This window comes from Lonchura striata, chromosome 8 (genome assembly GCF_046129695.1).
Source record: "Lonchura striata isolate bLonStr1 chromosome 8, bLonStr1.mat, whole genome shotgun sequence".
NCBI lineage: Eukaryota > Metazoa > Chordata > Aves > Passeriformes > Estrildidae > Lonchura > Lonchura striata.
Genome location: NC_134610.1, coordinates 25,601,899 through 25,628,699, shown reverse-complemented (window position 1 = coordinate 25,628,699; position 26,801 = coordinate 25,601,899). Strand labels below are relative to the sequence as shown.

At 40.3% G+C, this 26,801-nt stretch overlaps 1 protein-coding gene across 3 annotated transcripts in view; it reads right to left on the bottom strand.

Annotated features, from left to right (window-relative positions):
- The window catches only part of PARD3B (par-3 family cell polarity regulator beta), a 391,488-nt gene that overhangs the window by 51,657 nt on the left and 313,030 nt on the right, over positions 1-26,801 (bottom strand). For all 3 annotated transcript variants that reach the window (XM_031505387.2, XM_077785113.1, XM_077785112.1), the window contains one exon: positions 26,038-26,334. In XM_031505387.2, the coding sequence (XP_031361247.2) occupies positions 26,038-26,334 (297 nt within the window). The remainder of the gene's footprint in view (positions 1-26,037; positions 26,335-26,801) is intronic.

Below are 26,801 nucleotides of genomic sequence, written 5' to 3'. Positions count from 1 at the left end.
TTTTTAAATAGAAAGAAAACCCAACAAACTTATGTGAACACTCAAAAGAGGCAAAGCACACTCCTGTAGTCATTTTGTAGCTTTCTTAAATACAGTCCTTATTGGGAGAATAAGGACTTCTTCTGGCTTGGGAGAAGGAGAAAAGCAATTCTGTGCTATCGTTTGAACCAACACAACCGTTCTAGCCCAGCTGCTGGGGCTGTCTCTCATATTATGTAAAATATGACTGTGAAATTTCACCCCATCACCTCAGAAGAGAGTGATGAACAAGCACCATAGCAATAATATTATATATTAAATATGACAGACTACAGTTTCTACAGTTTTTTTCCAAGAATTAAAACATCATAATCAGTATTTAATATGTGTGGCTCAGGTTTTACACAGTAAAATCTCCTCTGTGTTCTTCCTCTGAATTGCTAATCTGTATTTCCATCATTCAAGTTCAAATGCCATTTTTTACATTAGTGACTTCTTACTGCAGCTTTCTTGATAACACAAAATTAAAAACAAATGTTGCACATACGAAGTAAGATGAACCACTTAAAGCTATATATAAACATACATTTAAAGATGCAATAAACATTTTGTTTCCAGTGGTTTTCCTAAACACATTGATATTGCACAGGGCTTTTTTGCCAGCCACTTCTTTCAAATACTGATTTCACCCAGCTGTCAGTCCCCTAAGCAAACAACTGGTGCTTCCAAGTTAAAATAAAACAAAACAAGCAAACAAGAAAGAAGAAAAAGGGAAATTATTTTTTTAGAGAAGTTTCCATTAGCAAACAAATCCAAGACAAAACGTGATTCACAGAATCTAGAGAATGGACAATCTTCCATTCATGATCTGCTAAAAAATAAAATTTTTACATACGGAAAGGAACACAGTGGTCTACAAAGATACACAGTATAAGGGTGTCCAACAGAGCATGTAAGAGTATCTTTCACTTAAGATAAAACTTCCATTTTGAAGTTATAACAAATAAATATTTGAGTAAGTTTCTCTTTCAGTTCCAGCCCTTGCATTTCTACCCTGCATGATGATATTTTTGCAACCTTAATAGTAAGAAGGAATAAAAAGAATAGTGGGAAGTGATAAAAAGAAAATCAGTGGTAAGAACATAATTCTACTGTAATTCAGCTTTCATCTTTGTGACCACCATGAGAAAGAGATTTTAGAGAGAAATGAACATTTGCTCTTTTCATATGCACTTAAGTAAGGAAATGGCATTGCAAGGAAAAACTTATCAGAAATGCCTTGCTGACATCATCAATGTTGCCTTGCAGGTTCAGGAACCACCTCTGATGTTCAGCCAAAGCCAGCCCAGGTTTTGGCTACACACACCTCACACTGAGGACCCAAGTTAAGAATGACATCTTTGGAACTGTGCATATGGCTTTATTGGTCTCCACAAAACCTGCTTTCTTGCTGTGGGCAGGAACATATTTGATGTATACACAATTACTATATTTCTCAATGCAGAAGGGCTTTACAAGGACACTTGATTTGGACTCTTGTGCAAAGTGACTGGTAGTTAGACTTTGAGCCCTGTTCCATTTAGGCAGGACTGTCTGAAGAGGTCTGCATAGATGGACTGACTGTAAGACAGCATTAGATAGATGTGTTTCTCTCTAGGTACATAAAGACATATAAAGAATCATAAACAAACTACAGAAAACCAAATTACACCAAACAAGCTCTTTACTCTGTATATTAAAGTCCTAGAATCTTAATTTGCTTCACAGTATTTTAAAAACTCACAAGTGTGCTTCAGTGAAACATACACTGTCACCTTTCAATTCTTTAGGCGAACATAGACGCAGTACAACCACTTCTGTCCGAAAGGTCAGAGCCTCCTAGGGCAGCACATGACTACCATTTGTCTGGACGTAAATTGAGTCCTATTGACCCTGTAACATCACTACTGACCTCTTGACATTAGGAGCTTAGTGGAAAGAGAGAAGATGATACTCTCAGGTTCCTACAGACTCATTAGGAAGAAAGAAGGAAAGAAAACCTTGCATGATATGAATTAGCAATGTCATTAACCTTTTCTTTCCCCAAATAGCTCACAATATGTTTACAGAAGCCTCAAAAGACCCATTTGAAGATTGAGACGAACAGATTTGTATCACTTTCAGTTTTTCCAAACTGTTTATAAAATATCTCTCAGTGGCTTGACACAAGGCAACCTTTAATGTTTCCCTTCCTTCACGACATCCAACACCTTTTCCTGTTTGTCATGGCAGACAGCCTAGACATTCAAATGAGCATCATCTTTTCAAATCAGCCACTTCTCATCTCTATTACTCTCCTTTATAACTTATAGTTGACTACAGCTGCCCAGGTATAATGGGAAGTATAGCCTAATTTGTTGTTTTATGGAAACAAAATTGGCACACTGAGGTTTAACTTCACTGTAAGCAGATATGGTATATGCTACTCTAACAGAAACACATTATTTGCAATCAAGTATAAAGGAAAAAGAAAAAGGCAGACATTTTCTTGTTTGTAGTCAGATTGTCATCTTTATTTCAAAGCAAGGTCATTTTTTCCCTTTTCTCTGCTAAATGTATTATGCCTAATCAAAGAAGGCAATCACCAGATCTTAACTAATAATAAAAAAAGATGCCTTTCCAGTTTGGGCTGGTTAATGGCAATCTCTCTTTCTGGCATGGGACCAGTTTACCGCTGTCTTGTTGATGTGAGATGTGCACTTGTCTCTGAAGGGCTGGGAAAGCAGGGAGATTAGGGACTCGGCTGCTGACAACAACCAAACTCTCTATAAACAATACACAATGAAAATAATGGAAAACAGATTTTCCTGGTATTTTCAGTAGCCTCTAGACAATGCAACAGTTTCTGGTTTCTTCACTAAAGATGATATCAATTATGCCTTTTATCCATCATGCAGAAGTCACGTGTGAGGCATAATTGAAGGCCTTCTCTCCAAGGTAATTTCATCTGGATTTACGCGGCAAAGTACTTAAATTGCCTTTTTTGGCACTTTGTATTACAACACAGCTTGGGAGGGGGTATTTTACTTTACTGATGTAAAGCAGCTGGCACATTTACAATAGATAGGTCACATCAACACAGAGCAGATTTTCAGCCCTCCAAACTCCATTTACAGCAGCTTTAACAATCCAACAAAGCAAATGCTGAATACTAAACTCCAGTGTAGAAATGTAACTCTATTTCTTAAAGACTATCACACCTGCCTGGAACTGGCAGCTAGTTTTTTTTCACTTACAGGCTATTGCTTTTTGCAGTACTGTTTATTAAACTTATCACGAAAGCTGAAATAATAACTACTTTACAAACTTCCAATGAATTAGGCATTCATGAGTCCCTCAGGAATTCTCTTTACCACATACAAAGGAAAAAGCAGGACAGAGAGAAGGTGACTATTCAGTGCAGTCTTCATTTCTGCTCTCCCTTCTGAGAGAAGAACTGATAATCTAAGAATTCTCTCACAGTAGATGACACTGCCCATGTTCTAAAACATATTTTGTAAAAAAATTCAAAGCCCAGAGTAACCATCTATTTTCTCTCAGAAATTATTTCTCCAAGTTTCACACTAGAGACTGTATCATCTGCTCTTTGTTACATACGTGCCAATCTATGCCACTGGCAGAGTGGCAGCAACTAATCCTCTATGTGGTTTGCTTTTTTAATACCTGGCTTAGCTAGAGAGGAGGTAGACAACTCAACCTCAACTAAAAAAGAAGTTCTCTGTGTCTTTACTTCTGTGACAGATATAGTTTACATTTTAAAAATGAAAAAGAATTCACATTATATGCAAAGCATCAAGGAAGAGCACAGCTCTCAGAGCCAAAATACATCCTTACTATAAAGTTGGCTTTTTTTGGGTATTTTTAATAAATGGTCACTACAAGGATAACATTAATCCAGTGTTAGGACTTCTACAGGAAAAAAATACAAATGTAATTTATCTTTTTTAACTGTCAGCCACATTTCTAACGCTTTCAAATCTGTAGCTTGCAGCAGCCTTTTGTCTTTCTGCCATGGCAGGAATATCTTGGACAGCTGTAAGAGCTTTGTAAGCTATCTTTCTCAAAATCCATTAGCTAATTCAAGGAACCTAATTAGAGCTGCCATTTTGATGGAGCATATTGAATGCTCTGTATAAACTAGTAACACCATCAATGTTTATTAAAAATTGCAAGAACCAAAGCTCTCCATTCCATATAAATATTAATGGACAGATACACAATACTTATTGAAATATAGATGGCATTATGAGCACAGAAATACACACAGGTATCCTTACAACCCTGTGTGATGCATTTATTCACAGTGCATTTATTCACAAAGGCTGAAGTACAGAAGCAAGACCTAGGGACAAATTTACACAAACTGTTGAAAATTGACCAGCTTCCATTTACACTATCCTGATGTGCATTAAAGGACGCAAAGCACGCTAAAGATGATTTGTTTCTTGTGTTTTTTCTGAGTAGTGTGCTGACAATTTGGAGTGCATTTTGAGCTTACCTCAAGAATGCACTCCAGCTGGAACCATTTTATAGCTCCTCTTAAACCAGCCACTCCAATCACTGTACTTTGTAGACATTTACACATACTCCAGTACTATACTGTTTAAGGGTATCCAAAGATTCAAAGGGAATTTGCTCTGTAGAGTTGAAACTCAAATTTTGCTGTAGACAGCAACAAAGTCGGTGAAAGGAGCCAGACATCTGGAGCAGTGCTTTCCTACTTTCTGCTGCGTAAAAGCCCAACCATAATGAAAAGACAGCTCGCAGACAACGATACAACACATGAAATACTGACCATTCTAAGAACATATCAGGGACCTAATTATGTTAGGCTGAACAAGCACATGCCTTTGGCTGCAGAAATAAAAAGTTTTCTGGCTACCTCACAGCTTTGTTTTTAACTTGATACTTCATAAATGGAACTGCAGAAAACCTCATATGTTACCATTTCAATCTGACGTTCACTTTCATATGCATCTAACAGTGCCTGGATTCTATTTATATGCACAACTAAATATACGTGCATAGAAAAATCATCAGATTTGCTACAGAAAGACAGCAGATGCTCTTATTAAGCCAGTGGCACGTGCAAGGTGAAGCGTGTAAGCCTTATACAGAAAGCATTTAACACTCCAACTACAAGCTAAGGAAGAGCAAAGACAACAAGTGAATTTTTTTCTAGCTCATTTTACTAGCTGTGAGTGCAAGGCACAGCAAATTGAAGCACTGCTGAGTGTGCTCAAATGACTCTTTTAACACATGGGGCTTCTTGCAGAGGGGTATAATCCATACACACTCTTCAGAACATCCTAACTCCAGTGCCATGATCTGAAGTTCACTTATTCAGAATATATACTAAAATGATGCCTGAAACATTTAACAGATGTGCAAAAGAAACAGCTATATTTTTTACACCATAATAGTGCATAGGGCTAAAAATTTTATGATAATCTTACCATGGGGACAACCCTGAAGGTAAATTCATTTTGGTTCTCTGATAGGGCAGTACTTCCAAACTACAAATGAGACTTAAGCAGTTTCACAGGAACACACTCAAAAATCAAAACATCAGTTACCACTGACTTCTTTCTGGAATTATATATGACAAATTTAGCTTGTGGTTATTGCTCAACAAAAAAACCCTGACAGATGCTGAAGTGAAAGATGGGTTTTTGCAAAGTTCTGCTGCCTCCAAGGCCACCCTATCTGCCCTTCCAGCAGTCTCCCCCCTTAGGCACTTCCCTCAGTGCAGCTGGGTCCTGGGACCACTGTTATTTAGTTTGTATTCACAGACTGGGGAGCACACATTCCTTCAACCCACTTCCATCACAAGCTCTGCATAAATAGAATTGAACTCTTTATAAGCCAAACTACATTTCGGAGAAGTGTTTCTGAACTTGGAGGCCTCAAGTTAGCAGTGCAACTTCACTGCTTTGCATTTTGCAGGCAATGGAAGCTCCTGGACTTACAGATGTATATTGTTTTTCTAGCTCCTTCTTACAGCTGCAACTCCACTGCGCTTCTGGTAGGAAATAACTCTTGCTTTTCCACTTGAAGAACAGAAGTGTTTAAGACTGAAGGTAGATCCTACTCCTTTTTAGCAATTGCTTTGAAAAATGCTAAATTCAAATGTAAAAAATTAAATAATGGAATCTTCAAACTCTACAGAACCATTTTTTGGCATACCTTGCCTGGGAAAGGAAAATCAAACCTACTTCTCTGTGTTTGGCTGGGAGTCCCAGAAATGCTGGAACAAGTGTTCTGGTTCAGGCTCACCTCTGCCTCTACAGAATGATTCTCATATGCTTTCAACTGCCATGTTTAGAGACACACCTTACCAATCCTTTCCCATCTGTTTTTGTCCTGCTGCCTCAATTCTCTGTTCTCATCCTGATGCTTGGAAGTCTTTCCCTTCCTTATCTTTCAGCCATGGATGCCAATTTTCTCCACCCATTATTGGCTTCCCATACAAGCAAATCTCTGTCCCACAAAGAGCTGTAGCACAGAAACACCACCCCTGATGCACCTAGGTCAGCATGTCTCCTTCCAGCACTCCTTGAGACCCATCTCCCAGAAGCACTTCCCAAAGCAGCTGCCAGTGAGGAGGGGGCTGCAGGTGGCATGGGACATCCAAGGGTCAGATGAGGTGCTCATGTCTGACACACCAACAGCATCAAACCTGCAGTACTTGTACACTTCTCTCTACTTTGAAGCATCCACAAATTGTCCACAGCTATGGCCTGGCCCAGCACTCCCCTTTATTCTCCCCTCCTCTAGATGCTCCAGCCTCTCCTCTGTTCTGATACTTGTCCTACCCTCCCATGGCATTTTTTAAGGCATTGAAAGCAGCGCACCCTTCTTCTCCCTGGGAACACTGATCACCACCGAACACCCTGTTTACTTCATCCTTCATCCCTGCAACTGGAGTCCATCTGGTCCCTGCAGCCAGAACCTGTTACTGGAAAAACATGTATTGGCTCTGGCAGCTCAGGACAAGTACTTTTGGTGAAGTTAGCAGCCAAGTTTCTATCATGTGTGTGGGAAGTACTCTAAATCTTATAACTTAGTCGAATTGTCACCATTCAAAGGGTGGTAAAAGTCACAGTCTGGTATAAGACTAGGCTGTGTTCCTTTCCAAAATGAAAAGACCCCATTCCAGCATATGGAAAGACTATAGATTCATGTTGGAAGAGTATCTGCTGCTTTTTACTTTTTGCACAGACAAAACAACCCCTTGTCATCTTCTCCTCCCAGCTACATCCCCTGCCCCACAAAAAACCCAGCTGTTATCTGATTCCATAAAAATTCAGCTTCAGCACATCTCCTACATAGACAGTGTTAATCCAAATGGATGAAGATTGGTTATCAACAAGTGGAAATATAGTTTTCCAATGAAGTCAGGCCAGCAGCTCCCCAGGCACAAGTGGCACAGCCTGTTTCCATGGCTGTCCCCCTCCCTGCCCCATAGGACTGCATTCTCCCTGGTCCAGCAGGCTGCTCCTGGCACCTGCAGGATGAGCACTCCTTAACAACAACCACAACACCTTTGAAGGAACAGCCTGGGACACACGGAGTACTCCTGCATGTGCTCCAGATTAAGCTGTAGTCAGCTTAATGAGAGACTTAATTGATGAGTGCTACTTCCTTCACTTGTCCATTAAGATAAGTACAGCACATGGACATTTCAACCCATCAAAGAAGAGAAAATGCATTAATTTTAGTTTTCTTAGAGCTGTTAATAAATCTGACACTGTCTGGCAGTTTTCTTCATTTCCTACCATTTGACAGATACTGTGATCACAAGTTACAGAAGATGTTTTTCCTCTGAAATTATCACTCTGGTAATACAAGCCAGAAGGAAACTTTATCAAGATACCAAGAAGCTGGGTATTGGTTTTATTTTTAACTTTATGTGGCTGGTTTGTGAATATCTCAATGTGATAAAAAAATGAATTCCATCCGGTACTATTAAAAATCATACACACGCACAGAGACACATTACAAATGACTGTATTACAGCAAATAATCACACTGTGTATTTATCAGTAAAAGCCAGTATTCCTCTCATATAATCAGCCTGGCTCTACTTAGACCCCTTTACTGTAAGAGCTCCTGCAACTGTTTTCTTCCTCTTTCTCTCTCACAAATTGACATTTGTATGGAATCAAGAAAAATCTTCCTTAATAATTTTTCATTACTAATGGCTTTTTTTGGTATGTGTATTTGAGAGGAGGGAAGGCAAAGGGCAGGAAAAAGGAGCTTTAAGTGCTCTGCAAATTATCCTCCTGAATCTGGGCCTCATAAATCCTATCAAATGTTATATTTCATCAATAGGCTGGAAAAGCTTTTTTCTCTGCAATGATGAAGCCTGGGTTTAAAATTTATGGTTTCATTTTAGAAATGGACTATAAAAAGAGTCTGACTTGGCTGTCTATCAACTGTAGCTGACATTAGCAAGTTAGGTGTGGACTTTCAAAATGTGCTATGTATTTTTTATTTATTATAGAGGCACATACATATACATACATATATGAGGACATGTATATCACTGTGGGTTTGTGCATGCATAAATACACAGCTGGATTTTAAAAAAGTCTGTCTTAAACCCATATTTTCTTTCAATGCAAGAGGATCTGAGATATTCAGCAGATTAGAATGCAAAGTGATAAAAGTGCCCACAACAGAGTTGGCTCAAGGACCTGCAGCAACACAAGCAAATTGCATTTTGCTGCACAAATGATTGAGATAAAGTAGTTTAATTTGTTCTCATTCACGGAGTGGCAAAATGCAATTCAGCAATGGCAGAGTAATGTTGATAGGGAGGCAGGGAAGATTCCAACAGGCTATGAGGAGAAAAGGGGAGGAGAGCAGGCAAGGACCAAATGATTTTAGACAGGGGAAGACAATTAGCAAAGGACTGATAGACTGGGGAAGAATGGGTGCAGAGCTTCTGCACCTGTCGTGCCTGGAAAGGCTGGGAAGGCGACAGACTGCCCCATCTCCATGCAACTCTCTACCTCTACTGCCTTTCCCCTCTTTTTCCAAGCTCTGGAAACAATTCTGACTCCCCAGAGAGCTGCTCCTACTTGCCTTCCTACATTGCCAGAGGTAAGAGAGCCCTGGATTACGGCTCCTATTCCTGTTGCTGCCACCACAGAAGCCATGTGAGTGCCACAGCTGTCCTCTACAAGCCCAAAAGCTTCCTCTGGCAGCCACAACAGCATTTTCCTCAGATAGAGGAGGAAGCAATCTGTGCATGCTGCCAAAACACTCACTCCTCTCTTCCCTTGCCCTCAGAGCTGGAGGCCTGTGGTCAGCGATTACTACTCAGTTCCACCTATGCTGAAAGGCAGCCTGAAAGACAACACTTCTAATAGAAGCATTACTGCTCCCCCAAATCCTCATAGTTGTAAAATGAAACCACATTTAAAATAAAAGTCAGATAAATAAAGCGACATAAGTGAAGTTGGAGAAAGTGAAGTTCCCTTCTGAATGTAGGGGAGCCCATTTCTCTCCATCTGCTACTAAAAAATGTCATTTTGTAACTCAAAGAATTAATGATGGATTATGTGAAAACAGCAAATCAGATCATGCTGTTGAGGCATTATATGAACTAAACAGAAGAGCAGTTAATCTAAATCGCATGTGGGATGGTTATTATTGTGTGCTGCCATCATTGCTGAGTCTGGCTGTAATATTGGTTTTGGTGGCAACACATGGAAAAACCTGAATGTCCTGTTCCTCATTATAAAATGAGGAGAAATCTCACTCTGGGGAACATGGTCAAAGCTGACAAGTGAGCACTGCAGAAAAGGCTGGGCAGGGGCTGTGGTTAATGGCAAAGGTACTCTGAGTCAACACTAAGAAAACAAATACCATCTTCCACCACCTCTATTTTGTAACATGAACAAGACAAATAAACAAAAGAACCCATCATCCGTGCTCAGGACACGTGTATACCGTGGCTTCAGATCACTGTTGAAAGTCCCTGTTGAGAGGATGTTTGGCAAGGCTCCTGCCAGCAGCACAGCCAGGGCCAGGGTGCAGGCACTGCAGGGCAGGGCCTGGCTCAGCTCCTGCTGCAGGGCTGCTGGCCATGCAGGACCTGGCCATGCAGGACCTGGCCATGCAGGACCTGGCTCTGCTCACCTTGCCCAGCGAGGGCACCAGCCAGGGATAATCACTGACCTGGTGTTATCCAGCGGGAAGCACAGAGGGGAAGTATCACCCATCTGCATTTTGCAAATCAGAATGTGCTCTGCTTCTAGCGCTGAAAATACATAAAATACACTGTTCTTTCACCAATTTGTGGAAATGGGAGGACATGAAATTGCCTCTATTTAAAAAAAAAGAAAAAGGCATTTGTGTTAGGAAAGGGTAACTTTATCAAGCCTTTATCTACAGATGGCCTGCCTCTGGAATTGCACATCTACCGAAAACAGTAGTGTCACATCACACAAGCATAAGTTACTTAGAAAGAAGAAAATCTTGAACTCTTTCAGATTCATACAAGTTAACCCCATTTAACAATGACATTCAGGACACTAAACCAATACTGACATGGTAGCATTTTAAAGAGAATATTTCTAGCAGTATATTATTTCAATAGTTTTCCTGCATGTATCTCCTTGAAGATAACGAAGAAATTCAACTTTCCCTGGAACTCTTGAAATTTTTCCAACCCAAGTTTACTCTTCTACACAGATAAATATTTCTGCCATTCTGTAAGAGAACATCCTGTCACTATTCAAATCCTTATTTTTTTCTCTTCTAAAATATTTTAATCTGCTTTTCCCCTCCCCACAAAGGGTGTTTTCCTTATTTTTGTTATTCCTCCTTCTTTCCCTGACTCCTTATTCTCTTCCCTGAGACTCCAGGGGTTTTAATTTTTTTTTTTATATACATATTTTTTTTTTCCTTGAGCTCTTGTGAAACCCTGACCCGCTTACAGAGAGCAACTTACAGAGCTTAAGGGCTAATGCTTACCCCCTACTCACCAGTGTGGATCTGGCTGCAGTCATCAGTAACTAGAATTCATCATCATCAATGGATTTTCAGTGACAGGCACTGTATTTGCTCAGATAATGGCTCCATATATTGCCTTTGAAATGAGGGTGTGACCACTACTTAGGATATTCTCAGGAGTCAGTAAATGGCACTGCTGCCGGACATGTTTGCTTCATGTTGTGAAAGCAGAGCTGCAGAAAAGCAAGCTTTGAAGTTTTGCAGTGCTTTGGATGGTACTGTGCTCTCAGGACATGCCAATATTAACCAAAACACATCCCCCTGGCCCTGGAGCAGGCCACTTGCCAGCTGGTTTGGACTGCAGGGGAAGAACACACGGAGACTGCCTCTGAAACTCTCCTTGCAATAGGCTCTGAGCAGATGTATAATCCATACACAGTCATGTTCCCACGCACAGCAGAGCAATGGAATCAGTAAAAGCAGGTGGGGGAGCACAAGATAATATGGAAACAACACTGGTCCACAGGATGCCTGACAATGATACTTAATGTTTTAGGAAGAAGGCAAACATAACATGCCCACACAGGCTGTGAAGACAAATCCAGAGTCTGTGAGCCTCAATGCTGTTTAAAGCCACTGTGGACAGAATACACACTTCTTTATTAAGAAGAACTAACAACCTGATAGAGCTACTGGACAACAGGACCAGGCTTCTTTGGTGTCAGGTAACTAACTGTAAGGAGTATGCCCTGATCACCTGTGAGAATGCAGCCTGCAAATTACAATTTCTGGTGTAGGATAGACATCCCTTCACTTCCCTAGTCCTCAACTTTATAAACTTGCCAGCTATCACTATCACAAATGGGGATCACAGCCTCCATTCCTGGAGCAGCAGATAGTTGGATATGCTGAATCTAGTCCAGGTCTGTGTACACTTGTCCCACCAAGAGACAGGAAAGCAAGCTAGCCCAATGACATGTGGGAGAAAGAAAGAGTGCTTCCATCTGCTGCATTTTTTTCTGCAGTGACAAAAGTTAAAACTCCATGAATGCACCCTATCTCTAATTTAAGCATATTGACCATAAGATCGTTCCTTCCCTCATTTTTCTGCATTCAAATATATCCTCCACTAATGCACCAAACTACCTTTTTTTCTCCCCATCTAATTCACTGCTCCCCATGGGATAGTCACTAAATTTGATTCATGAATATAGTACATTTACAGGCAAAACTGGGAACAGAGAAAGCCCCTCCCCATCACATCACTCTCCAAGAGGGAGTTTGAGACACGTCGAACAAAGAAGCCTCAAATCTTCTGCCATGCAGCTTAGAAATGGGAATGTGATTTCCATTCTGTATCTCTTGCTTCATTACAGAAGATATGGTCCTTAAAACAGGCAATTTGCTTTGGCCAGTAATGTTTAAGGCGCTAGCTCTCAGTTTTGTTTTTCTGTAGATTCCACACCATGGCAGGCTGCTTCCCTCCCTCCAGTCCTGCCCCCCCAGCCCCAGCTGCAGAGTGAAGATATCGAAAGGATTCAGGCAGCTGCAGAAAATGCAGGACTGGCTCTTGGGCCTCATCTGTGTTTCAGTCTTTTCACATCCATCTGGATTTGACAAAGTCATGCTTATCAGTTAGATCAGCAGATAGTCTCCTATCTGTGTTGTGGGGCAGAATTAGGTCAGAAGAGCATTCTGACAGCTTGTGTTTTGCTGTTTAATCCGGCATAAGTAGTTGTGGAGACAGCAATAAAGGACATCTCATCACACTAACCAAATTCTTCACCCCCTAATCCTGGTCAATTTTCCAACTTTGTGAGGAAAATGGAATAAAAACCACACACTACTACTATTTAACTGCCTTTTCCAAGAGCATAAATTTTTGAGAATATAAGTGAGGCCAGGAGGCAAGTTTATTTTATGAAAATATATCACGTTCAAAGGCAAATGGAATGTTACGAAAATAAAGTCTGAAGAATAGTAGTTCTCAAGTTTTAAGCCATCTTCTGTGATGCCATAGCTGGGTCTTCCAGCCAGCCTCACCAGATGGCCACGTTGGCCACCATCAGAATAGCAGTCTGGAAAAAAGTGCCCTGCAGCCTTGCCTAAGCATCTTGGCTGGAATACACTCTGAGGCAGCAGTTCTGTACTCACAACTCAGAGATATTCCCAGTGGGCTTGCTTAAGAATTCTTTAAATTTGTGAAGATATTAAAGCCAAACTTCTGGTCCAGGACAGGTCAGAGAAAATAACAGAATGTTGGCTACTAGCTTTTAAATGGTAATTGTCACTATTCACACTAAAAACAACCCCTCCCCACACCAGTACACAGTATGAAAATCTGCTCAAAAATAGTAATCATGAAGAAAAAAAAAGGAATTTTCTCTTAAACAGTAGGTAAGTTCAGCTGCAGAGTATTTCAGCAGCTACATACAATTTTTTGTTTCATGGAAGCTGTACAACCATCCCTCCTCTTACATACAACTGTGCAAATCAGTGTGTTAGTGATGCTTTTGCAAAGAGGGTTTGACAACAATAGAGAGTCCCCAGCCTGCTAAATAAGAAGTGACAACTCCATTTGAAAGCTGTCTCTGGATGTGTTTTATGTGCAGAAATTATCTGTGACAGTTCAGATCAAAATAGAGTTTTCATTTCATGTGGGAGGTAAATGGACGATAGAATAGGTTACTTTAAATGCTGCGGTCTGGTCCAATTAATGTTTTAGGCCTTTCCATATTCTGTGCTCTAAACTTTGGGGTAAAAAAAGTAAAAATCATCTGTCAGTAGCATGATGTAAAGAACAGGCCAAAAGGCAATAAAAGTGGTTAACAAAAACAGTCATGCAGACGTATGGCAGAAATGCTCAATTACAGTAACCTGCCTGTGAAACTATTAAGTATAAAACAGAAAAGAAAATATCATTTCATTCTTCCAGGGAGAGTCAGGTAGGGGAATCAATTCTGATTTCCCATCTCAATCAGCGGAGATTTTGCCATTTACTTTGATGGAAACAGGACTTGCCTATCAGTTTTCTCTCTGAGCAGCAGACACAAATCCACATGCTATTATTTGCTTTTCAGATTCTGCAACATAAATTTACAATTTCTGGCTTATGTAACCATACAAATGACATAATTTGTACTTTAAAAAAGAATGTCAAATCCAGGGTGTTCACATTTGTTACCTGTAAATCAATCAGTTGTTCTCTGACCTATTTTAAAGGTTTGGACCTACTGCTGTGTTACTCAAGCACACCAATGGCCATGGTGGGAGCTGTGCTGATACAGTGCCTGTACCTTTCTAACTATCTGTTTCAAAGTTGGTGGGGAAAGCAGTAGTTCATACACAGCTTTTTAGATGTAAGCATTAAGTACTGTTAGTAGAAAAGGTATGGACCCAAAAGTGAGTGATCTCATCCCAAACAAGGGCCCATGATTCTTACATAATCGGTTTTGTTTGTGCCATGCTTTAAACAATGCATATTGTGATCTTTTCTGAGAAACAACATTTTTCTTGGCACGATTTTAAATTTCCACCCACTTGGAAGAGCAGGTGTCTTTGTGTATCATTGCTCAACCCTGAGAATAAAGAAAATGTTTTAAAAACATGTTAAAACTGTTTATCTAAAGTCAAGGGATATTAATTTAAGGTTCCATGGGTACTTCAAATGCACTGAGCTAGTAGAAACACTAACTGAGACAAAGCATTCAAAGATATGAGACCTCAGTACCTAGTGGCCAAAGACTGAACACTGGTAATCTTATTCCTTGGAGGCGAGTTTTAACACAAAAGAGAAATTAGCATCTATCTATGCACTAGAGTCTGGAAAAGAAAAACAACAGAACAATGAAGCTGCTCAGACATCTGGTATATTTGCCACAGCTAATAGTAATGAGATAGTGGGCAGAGTGAAGATAAAAGGCAAAAAGGTATGAAAGAACACTTCTTTCAGAAGCCATACAGACATGTTAAAAATACCAGTAGTCAGACTAATGAGTCTAAATTTTGGGAGGCATTCTCAAGCCCTATCACGTTAGATTGATAATATATTTGTTGTAGCAGTCAAAGAAAGAGAATGAGACTTCTTCTTATTCACTTTTGAGGCCATAACATGTCAGTCACTAAGAGCACAAGACTTTTCAAGCTCTGTAGTAAGGAGGTCAAAGCATTACCACCAATGCAGACAATGGTATTTGCAGAGAAAAGGAGGAAAAGATCAATCCCTTCCCCCCAGTCCCCTTTTCTCTCCCTTTCTGAAGCAGCTGATGCTTAAACATTGCCATTGTATACAGAGGGACAGAATAATTGCCTCTTGGTTTGTTTTTTGGTTTCCACTTTTTTTTTTTTAAATCAGGAATGGCAGAAAATGTTAAAGGAAGAAAATAACACCTTATTCAGGTGAAGGACTACAGACTGCTTGTCATTTGTGTACTGCCAACCAGTAACAACTAGGAACAGGTTTATTGCTCTGATGCTGTTCCCCACTCCTCCTCACACCCTTCTGTCACACTGTGGAAGTTTCTGCCGACATAAAGCAGGGACTGCAGCCAGAAGAGGCCTCCTCTGACATGACCCGAGAGCGGAGCAGAAGCCACCTGGGTCCCCTGGTCTGCAGCTCACTTCCAGCACATAAGTGCTCAGTTAAAGCAATCCTGCCAGACAGTTATTGAGCACTATGGTGACTCAGGCATAGAAAACAGCTGCCCCCTCCATGCCTCTCCACAAGACTCATCATGTTTTATTGTGCTTCCATTCCTCTGAAGATGCCTTGCTGCTTGCTTTTCAATTGCCAGGCCACGTACAACACTTGCATTAGAAACATGTTTCACGCTTAAACTTACATGCCAGTCTCAAAATAATTGTTTTATATGCATTTATGTAAATACCATAATTATAATTTACAGTTTAGTCCCATTTACAAGGTAATAACCACATACAGGACTAAGCAGGCATCTAAGCCGAAGGGCAGAAGTGTTTATAACAGATAAACTCCATGGCTGAAGGACATGTTCCAGCTAATACTGGTTTGAGAAGAAATGCCCTTAAGACACTATTATGCTGAAAAAAATTATTGAAGATTAAAATTAAGTGATTGGAGGCATTAAACCATAAATATGGGTCAAAGACTGAAGATGTTTGAAATTTTGAAACATTAGTTGTCACTTTCTTGTTCCTCCTTACTGCTACCAAGTCACTGGAGGGAGGGGGCTAACAACCTCCCAGAGTGCATGCTCAGCAGAGGACTGTGACACTGCAAAACTGTCACACTGACCTGCTGGTACACAGGCAGAAAACTGGAGAGAAACAAGGAGAAAAATAAATTAAAAGAACATTTATTGCTCTACAAGCACGTTATATTTATTGCAATTTTAGCACTTTCTAGAGCTATCTCACACTTAGTCCTCTTGCATCTTTTTTTATTGTGGGCTGTTTCTTTGTTTTTCTCCACTTCAGTTTAGTGGAAAGGAAAAATGATGGCAGCTACCTGTTTTGCAGGCAACTGAAGAGTATAAAATCTTTCATTCAATAACCCTTCACTGCTTGCTAAAAATGGCCTCCAGACATCAAGGACAAGTTAGTGATAAAAAGAGATAACCAGTGTGGCTATCTGAAACAACATAGTTTTCTCATGTCCCTCTGTCCTAATGAAAGACCTCTCAGGTGCAGACCATGATGTAGTTGAAGACAAGTTGTTTCTTTCATTTTCTATGAGAGTCTCCACAAAGCAGTCACAATTCTCTTAGACCATCCCAAGATCAATACTGATACCTTGATCAATGTCAACAAATGCCCTGCTGCTGCATGACCTGCCAGAGAAACAGCTCCTTAGCCACAGTACACGTGGACTCCAGATGGTGCCAGGTCCCCTTGTGGGAATGCAAGGGCAGTCACAGGGGTTCAGAGTATATACCAACTTAACTACATCAGAAGACTCGAGCTGATGAAACAATAAGCTATTTCTTGGCTTACTGTGACCCCTTGGATTACTGTCTGTGCCAGTGGATTTGTGATCATGCACTGAAAAACAGCACGTTTTAGAGTTTGTCATCAACTCCACACTCTGCACAGCTGTCAGACAATAATCACAATTATTGTCTTTTTATTCAGCATCCTGTTGCCTATTAAGCCATTTCCATCACATCTCATCATTCTTCCCAATATTTCTGCTAGCACGATATTGAGTGATTTTTAGTTTTTCTAACAACATCAGTTTTTACAGTTTTCTGCATATCAAAAGATCTGGTTCATGCTTTTGCCTATACTTTCTGTCAACAATGCTGCCAACTAAGTGCTTGAGTAACTATTTGCCCCTGGCATCTTGACACAAATGGGGAACAAGGTTGTGGATATTTTTTAGGAGCAGTCGTTTTATCCTGCAATTAGGCGCTTGAAATTTCCATGAGAAGATTCCCACTGATTCATTCTGAAGCCAGATCTGTGCCCCCCTTAGACCTATTATATCTTATTATACCACAATTAGGAGTGAAATCTTAGGTATCTGCTGGTGTAAACTCCAGGTGAACTGTGACTGCAGAAAAATCAGTGCAGAGTAAGAATTTCCTACATCTAACAGATACATAGAGATGGCAATGATGAAGCTTTTGCTACACAGTTAAGCTGTATGAGTACCCCACAGTGCTGAGCACTTTGCCTGGACATGAGCAGCCATGCTGGAAAACCATACCAGAGCTCCTGCATTGTTCCTGGTGGCAGCAGAACCTGGCAATGCTGGTGGGTCTGAGGAGCACCCCATGGCTCTCTGTGCTGCAGCCTTCTCACCAGTGTAAGCAGCTTTCCTGGGGATCTAGGAAAACCAGTTTATTTTGAGAATGTATGAGAAATTGTGAGATGCTTCTTGAAGACTCTCAGGCCTCTGTTATGCTTCTTGCTGCTTAATTAGGAGGAAGGCTGGAAATTGCTTTAACTGTAACTCAGGGGAACCTGTCAGCACAGGTCTTACTGACTTTACGTAATCTCAAGCAAAAGTGAAGACACTGAAAAAAATTCTGATGGCTCCAGTGAGTCCATTTTCCCTATCACATATAAGAGTGATTTCTCCACCCTCACTGAATGGGTATCACTACTCTCTTAACTGGAGGTACTCAGCATTTTGAAGCAGTCCAGTGATAACCCTTTTTTCTTCCTCCTCCAAATGCAATCCTTTGTTCATACTTTCAGGCTTGGGGGAAATGATTCTTTGTGTTCCACTGAACTTTGACTACTTTTAAGAATAGTTTGATCACTAATTTATCTCAATGAAGTGGAAAGTCAAGAATGAGCTTGCTGTGAGCTCATGCCCATCACCTGGAGTGTGAGCATACAGGTGCTAATACACATGAACTGGCTCCTCATGGTCAAACTCTTCCACCTCCAAAACAGACACATTCATTCACAGACCTAAAAGTCTAGATTAACAAAACCCACATCCTCACCTTCAGTTTTACTAAACCAAGATTATTTCTACAATGAAAGAAAGAATCCCCCTTTTTCCCATTTAACTAGTAGGAGCTAGGGAAAAAATGTAGGAGAGGATTTTTCTGAAAGTCATGGCTTTGGATAGAGTGGATAGAGGTCCCTGAGGTCATCCACCTGGATTCATCTTACAGAGGGCTACACAGCAAAGCTTGCACAAGGCCAAGTCACCAGGGCTTTTCTCTGAACTACTTGCATATCCAGAAGCTAGGAGATCATATGGCAAAATGAGTATGTCAAGAAGCTGGGGGAGAAAATGGGAGATAACTAATAAAAAGATTGGGAACTGGGCTGAGAGAAAGGGAAAACAAAAGAAAAACAAACAGTTTCTTGGCAAAGGACTTGCTGGAAGGACAAGCCTCACAACTGTGAGAAGCATAATGACCTTCTGCTTGTTTCTCTTCAATCAGGGAAATGGGACTAGGCTCACATTCATCATTTAACCAGAACTGCAGTACAGAATAAACCTGACTGAAACATACTTCCTTTTTTTTTCCATAGTAAGAGCAAGTCTGCAAGGCTAATGATGGGGCCAAAGAGACTCATTCTGACAGAAGACAACCTGGAGCAATGAAAAGCTGGGTATTTTGAAAACACTGAAGTGTATGAAATACAACAGACTACTGGAGAGTAGAAAAAATAAAGGGAAAACAGAACCACATCAGACTTAACCATGTCCCCTACACTTTAATTATAGTAAGACTTAACAATTTTATTTAAGATTACCAAATTCTCAGAGGAAATGCATTTCTCTCTATGTACTGCTACCAGACAGCTGTTAACTTGGAAGAAGAAAACAGTTCATCCATCCATCCATCCATCCATCCATCCATCCATCCATCCATCCATCCATCCTCTGTATCCAGTAAGGCAGACCTCTCTCCTCAAAGAAAATGTCTAGATACATTGCTTGTCTACTAAATGGAAATACCAAATGCTATTAGGGTTTGCATTTTCAGTATGGAAGTGGCTGGCCTATAAACAAGATTTCAACAGCTTCTCTATTAAACAACTCGGTTTAATTAATCATCAGCCATTAACCATTCATTTAAAATGCCACTTACAAAATCTTAATTTTGCACATTATCAGCTGGTTCAGAAATAGCTATCTATAAGCAGAAGTGCAATGATCTTCCGCTCTCTTTCTTGGAGCCTTATAGTCAACCTTATAGTCAATTCTGGCTTCTTAATTAACCACACACACCTTATTAGCATTTAAAATCAAATGGTGTTTTGTTAAAAAAATTGTATAGAGAAAAGTTAATATACACATCACTCTGCTGCTGGTTAAAGAGGCAAGTATGAGGTTTTGGTCAAATTACATCAGGCATAAAAGAGAATTTAGCATCTCTTGCTCACACTAGGAAATACACTATGGCAGGAACACATGCAAGGCCATATGATTTCATTCCAGCTGCATGGACGATCTCACTTTGTCTTTATTTGTACATTTAAGAGGCTGACAACACCATCTGCATTTCACTATATCCTCTGCTATGGTCTCATCTTCCCAGTAACAGACCTGTTACAGATAGTCCCCTTCAGGGACCTATCTTTTGCATTTGCATCCAAATGGCTGAAAGAATGGGACATTACCAGTAAATATGCAGAATTAACGGAAAATAATTCCATAGAATAATATATCACATAAGAAAAGACAGGGCTGGAGGGAAAAACCCCAACCCAAACCTGAATGCTTAACACAGCTGCCAAAACTCAGGCTCCCCAGCATCTGCAGCAGGACACTCACAAGGGAGTTGTGGGAGTGCAGTATATAAAATTTTACACATCTGTCAATAAGTGAGGTGATCCAAATGCAAGCCTTAGCAGGCAGGATGCACGCAGGCAGATTTGTGACTATTCCTGACAGAATTTATTTCTGCTGAAGAATGCATGGCCTCAAACAAGCATGCACACACATTACATGGCAGCAGCAGCAGTTTGACAACTTCCTTCTCCTTAGACACGCTCCAAAGTGCTCAGGGTCACCTGAGTTCCATGAAATCTGGGTTTTCGTGAGAAGTGAATGATAGGGCTTGGGTGCCGAAGTTGGAAGATTTGGATGAGGAGTTCCTGGGAAAAGGCAGAGTGAACTCTAAACATTAAGTAATTTTGCTTGAATGCTACCCAGAGATTTAATTTTTTTTTCCCCATATAGGTGGGAAATAAACCCAAGGCTTGTTTAAACACATCTCCTCAGGCAGTGCAGTTACCCAACATTTCCTCTAACTGGCACAGTGAGTATACAGCATCCATGCACCCTCTCCAAGGAAGAAAACAGCCAGTAGTATTAGGAGCAAAATACACAATACAAGTCTAACTCCAGTGGCCCAGCCTACACTGGCCCTTTGGTGGCCAAAGGGCTTTCTGGACTACCCTGCTCCCAGGAGCACAACAGCTCTTCTGAGAGCCCCCAGAAACCACAGAACCTCTGCTGTACTGCCAGTGCCACTCTGAATTTAACTGCTGTCAGAAATTTATCAGCCAGTAAGTCGTCCACACAAAGTTTTCAGTTTTAACATTATGGGAAGCAGTGACCAGATGGCAGCCAAAGGTTCAGAAGGCCCTGAAAGAATAAATTCCAGAGGAATCAGAGGAGAGTATCGGGATGTAGAGCAGTACAGGACAAAGGAAAAGCAGAGATGATTTTAGGACATCAAGCAGAAGAGGCTCTATGGTAAGAGAAACTACATACCTTGCTTGTACTTGTCACACTTAGTAAAACAAAATATTCCAATGCATGCATGACCATACTTCTCTTTCCACAGCAATGCAAAGGACACATAGATATTACAGAGCCTCATTCAATTTCCACCTTGCCTCCATGATATCCATCTCAAAGAATAATCTTTCCTAAGTAAAGGACCATCCATTCCTAGAGCAGTGGATTGCTTTTATGTTAGTCACTGGGGAAAGGTTGTAAATGGATGCATGATGAGAAATGCCCACAGTGCTGTGAACAGAACAAGAAAACTTCAGCTTCTGGTACATGAGACACACGTGGCCAACTGCCACACCCGAGCAACCTCAGCTCACTCTTTTTCAACAAATCCTTTTCTGTGCAGCTCAGGATTCCTATGGCTTTGGATTGAGCAGGATGGGAGTGGCCCATACCTGCCCAAAAGACAAGCATTTAGTCTTTTAGTAAGAAATGCTCTTTTTTCTAAATTTCAAAACTCTGGACCCTTTTAGACATATCTCTCAGGGTTACACATTGCTTACATTTGGCACTTGGTTGCTCAGGACATGTACAGCAATTTCTTCCTTTGATCCTTTAGAGGGAGAGGCAGACTGCTCAGCATCTCTCTCCTCACTCTCTCTCTTGACTCAGGCCAGCTCTGAGAGGGAGATGTGAGGGACACAGAGGTATGGGTTTCATTTTCCCATTTTCAACTTTGCATGTTGCTAGACTGAGAATTCTGAAAGACTGCAAGTTGCCATAAAGGAACATTCACCCTGAAATGAGGAAGATATATTTTTGAATTAATTAATTAACATTATAGAAATGATGAAGATCTTCCACAGTGGGCCCCAAAACAACATCTCCAAAATTAAAAAAAAAAAGCTGGATCCAACTTTGGGGCTTTGGACTTTACTCCTATGTAATAAAAGAGTGCTGGTTTTTTATTGGTATGTTTTTTAAACTGCAACAAGATACAGCTCTGAATCTATTCTTGCTAAACAAAGGAAAACTGTATTCATTTTTGTCAGACCAGCACTTTGAAATTCCCCAAGATAAGCCACATAAATAAGTGAAGAATTATACTTGGCAATGAGTTTGGCATCAGACTTTAATGTTTCATAGTTCTGGGCTGAGAAAATAAGTTGAGCAAAGTCTCTAGAACCTTTCCAGAGATGTACTTGGGGTGTTTGGATATACTTGACAGCACCATCTTCACGGGAAGGAAAAAGACGAAATTGTTTATTCGAAATGTGAGAAAGGGTTTCACCGTGTGACATGCCTGACATTTAAGTGATAATACTGTTGTGCATCTGCTCTTTTGGCTTTGGTCTGACACCTAGGCTCTGCCACAGTGCAGCTTAGCACTGTCATGGCACAGCCTTGATGACTAAACTCGGAGATGTGACTTACCACCCATTTCAGGAACATATGGGCCACAGATCACTCAGCCTCTACCGCAGGCTTGGAAATGCACAGCGTCTCAGGCAAAGACCCCATGAGTTCCCCAGCTGCACAAGGTGGCTGTGCAGGCTGCACCATCCTTAGGGATGCCATTTGCATTACAGAAAATTGTGGCTAATTAGAAATAAACAGAAAAACGCTTGATTTACAAAGAAATGAGATTTTGCCAGTAAATTTTTTTCCACTCTAACTTAACATTCACAGAATACACTGATCATGCTAATGCTTTCACCATATTCATTAATAAGGACAATTTACATTTATATAGCACCTCTCTTAGTTAAGAATTCCAAAGCTTTCAGCAAAATATACACAAAAAATTACTTCTATTTCACTGAATATAGTCATCGTTGGAATGAAAATCAACAATTGTGAAGCAGTGCAGAAGAACATTACACAACAGTTGTAAATAAGACACAAAGCAAAGCCCCCCAAAACCCAAAGCAAAAAGCCCCTGAGATGCCAGATGCAAGTAGAGGTAAATGGGATGTTAGTGCACAAACAGCGGTGTGAAGCAGATCTGTGTGTGCTCTGAGGAGCAGTGTTGGAGGCAGCAAGCATACTTCATCATGATTACAGCAACAGAGCCCATACATGTGCAGCCTCCTGCTTTCCTGCACGCTGAGGGACATTCTCAGATTAAACTGAATCTACAGCTAAGAATGATCCAGGAATATGTGAAGGATTCTGGTGATGAGAAAAGGGAAAGCACATGCAAAATGTGAACAGCTCTTTTCTGTCCACTGAGTTTCATACTTCACAAATGGCCTCCCATTTCTAAAAGGCATTAATTATCCTAATACATTATTCTGCAAAAATAACATAAAATAAAAATTAACTTCTCGTTTGAAATGATGAGTTTTAATTCTCAATCATAATGATACATAACTGGAGTTCTCAGACTGAACTGAAGTCATCTATTCTCTCTATGTTCAAATCCTCCTTCTATTCCTAACCCCATTTACTTTAGTCACTGATCAAGTCTCCATGCACTATATTACAACTTGAAAGTCACATGTGGGAGAAAAAACCCATCCATCTGAAGTAAAATTAATAGCAAGACTTTGAGAGAAAGCATGCATGTGCTAGCAGGAGCAAAGCATAAGTGTTTATGTGACCAATGTGTTGATAAATGTTCAGCCCCACAAACACAAAATAACTGTGGCTTGTCTTATAAGCATCCATTGTAACCCTTTCCCATCATTTTGAGGCAGACAAGGTAGTTTTCATACTTGACCCTTGGAAGCAGACTGTTTTCTTAATTAACGCATTATCCAGGGATTTTTATTTCCATATCTCTTTCTCCTTTCAATACTCTCCCTCCAGCACAGAAAGATTTCCTTGCCTGAAGTTGACACTTTATTCAACAACTGTTGGCTGAGACCTCACGACCCACTGCATAAATTCACATAGAATTATTCATGTTTGGCACATTTCTGCTGGTGAATAACAACACCATTTTGTCTCTCAGACAAAGAAAAGAAAGATTAAAAAAAGAACAAAGGCAGCCTAATAAGAATCTCACATTTCCTATTTTTTTCCTAATCTGCTTACAAGCCTGAGAAATTCAATAAAGCAAAGTTGTGGACTGTTGGTCTTTCAGTACAGATGGAACAGCCTCTCAGTGTGACTTCTAATCATGGGCTCAGCTCTGAGATAACTTTTCCTGCCCACTTGATGTTTTTGTTTTAGTTTTTCCAACTGAGTTATCATGTTATCATGCAATTACAGCTAAATCCACATTGAAATCCAGGATCCCAATACCAAATCCAAACTTGGTTGGGACTTCCAATTTTGTCCCCACAGCAAGTCAAAAGTTCATTCAGTGCAATCAAAACCACAATACAATCAATACACTAGAAGAAAGCAGAATTAAAGACTTGAGCATTTCTTTTTTCTGCATGGAAAGACAATCTATAGGTCTCATTTCAAAACTGATGATTATATTTAAAACATAAAGCTATAAAATCCTGTTAAAACTGAAATTACAAAGCAACTTTTATAACAATGTCTTAGTCCAGCTGAGTTACATATGTATGTATTCATATTTGGAGGATACACACACCTGAATTTAGACACCTTCCACTGGGAATTCTCAGATCTTGGTTTATTGAGTTAGCACAAACTCAGTTTCTGATCCCTTTACTGCATGCAACTTTTGTTTGACTTCAGTTACAATTGTCTCAAGACTTTTCTAGTAAAGTGAAATCCACTAGCTGGTAAAAAGCTGGGATCACTACCTCTTTTTTTATGCAGTAGAGGAGGAGTTAATGCTATGGAAGAAAAAAAAAAGCCCTGTCATTGTGTCTGGAAAGAATTTTACCATACTGTACTTAGGTGAGAAAGAGAGAGATACTTGGCCCATTCCCTGCTATGAATTTAGATTTATGTCAGAAGTTTTTTATTATAAGTATTTATAATCATGACTCAGTATACATTTTTAAAGTACTATGATGCCACAAACTGGAAACACTCCTATAGCTGCACTGACATATTTCTCCAAAATTAACGAGTGTGATATTACATGGCATGGATTGAGGCTATGGGGAGACACTACAGATTGTAACATGAAAGCAAAGAACTCAAATGCACAGCTCCTAAAGTCCCCCATGTCTGTCCTGTCAGCTCTCCCTTTCACACAGACTTGCCCACACACTTGTACTTTGGTTTGAAAAAGCCAACATTGATATACTATTCTTTTAGCCCCAAATTCCAGAAGCAACTATTTAAAAAATCATCATAATGGTGGGTACTTAATCAACTCAAAGGAATTTTTGTTTCCCCTTTAACCCAGGAAAAAACTTGACCAGTTTTCTTTAATGCTGGAAGCTTGACAGTAAGGATTAAAAATTGTTCTTTCCTTCCCACTTAGTTATTGGAAAGGCTGTGAAAAGCAATCAGTCTTGTGAAGCCACACTTCACAGTCTGCATAAAAATGCCATGATTCTCAGTCCTCTCCCCAAACTAATTGAAAGTGTGTAATATCACACAGCTGGGAAAATCTAAACCATAAACATATACAATATATCATGCTATCACACAAAACCTGTTACTAATAGACACTTGATGATCTACGGGATTGAAAGGGATCTGAAGGCTGAGATTATTTTTGCTGCAGGGTAAGAACTTTTCCCAGTTGAAAAAGGGAAAACACTCTTTCAGCAGCGCAGGAATTGGACTGCAGTCAGTTTGTTCATTCTGTTTGTGAAATATGGACTTTTCCTTAATGATTTCTGTTTGACTGCTGTCTTGCTCAGATGATCTGGGGTTACTGCTGCAGCAAATCTTGCTTCTGGTAAGAGGAAATTCATGGCTTTCTGGTCAGTAAATTCAGGGGTTTGGGCCATCAGAACAATCCCATGGCTGACCCCCTGCCCAGGCCCAGGCTCCCTCCCCACCAACCTATCATATTTTGCAATGCCAGGTGGCAATATTACCTGTCACCAGAAGTCTGTGGGTAGTGCTGCTTGTTTATTTTTGCATACAGTCCTTCCAAGTGCTCCCTCTCCATCGGTGCTGAGGAAGAATCCCGCAGATACACAAAGGTTTCTCCTACTGCTGGTGATGAGGGTCTGTAGATGCTTCCTGGGGGATAAGCCTCTCGGAAGTGGTTCACTCTGGCATAGTTGGGATCCACCTCATCATCATCAATGTCAGGTCCTCCAGGACCAGCAGAATAATCACTCAGGCCTCTCAGCTGCTTTTGCCGCAACTCCTGATGCTTTGCACCAATCCTAACAATGAAAAGCAAAGAACAAATATACAGTGGGATCTGCTTCAACAGATTTGACGCACCAACCCTGAACACAACCATCTAGAGCTTTTAGTACACTGTGAAACTGGTGCCAGATAAAACACAGTGGTGCATGCAGCTATTTTGTTCTTTATCTCTGGCAATCACCTTTGTAACCAAGCTCGGTCATCACTCCGATGAAAAAAAATTAATGCTGAATATAGTGTGGCTTTTCACACGTATGAACACATACAGGTTTAATTCTACACCTACCTTCCACATTGCAGTTGCATATACCAAACCAAATCCTGAAACTTTTTATCTAAATTAGTAAAATTGTTACTGACCCCCGGTTACTTGACCCACCAAGATTCTCCTAAATACATTAACTTGTGAAAAGTGGATTAAAGGTGACGTAAATGGAGAGATGGCACATTTACCTCAAATAAAAGGACCACAATTAATCTG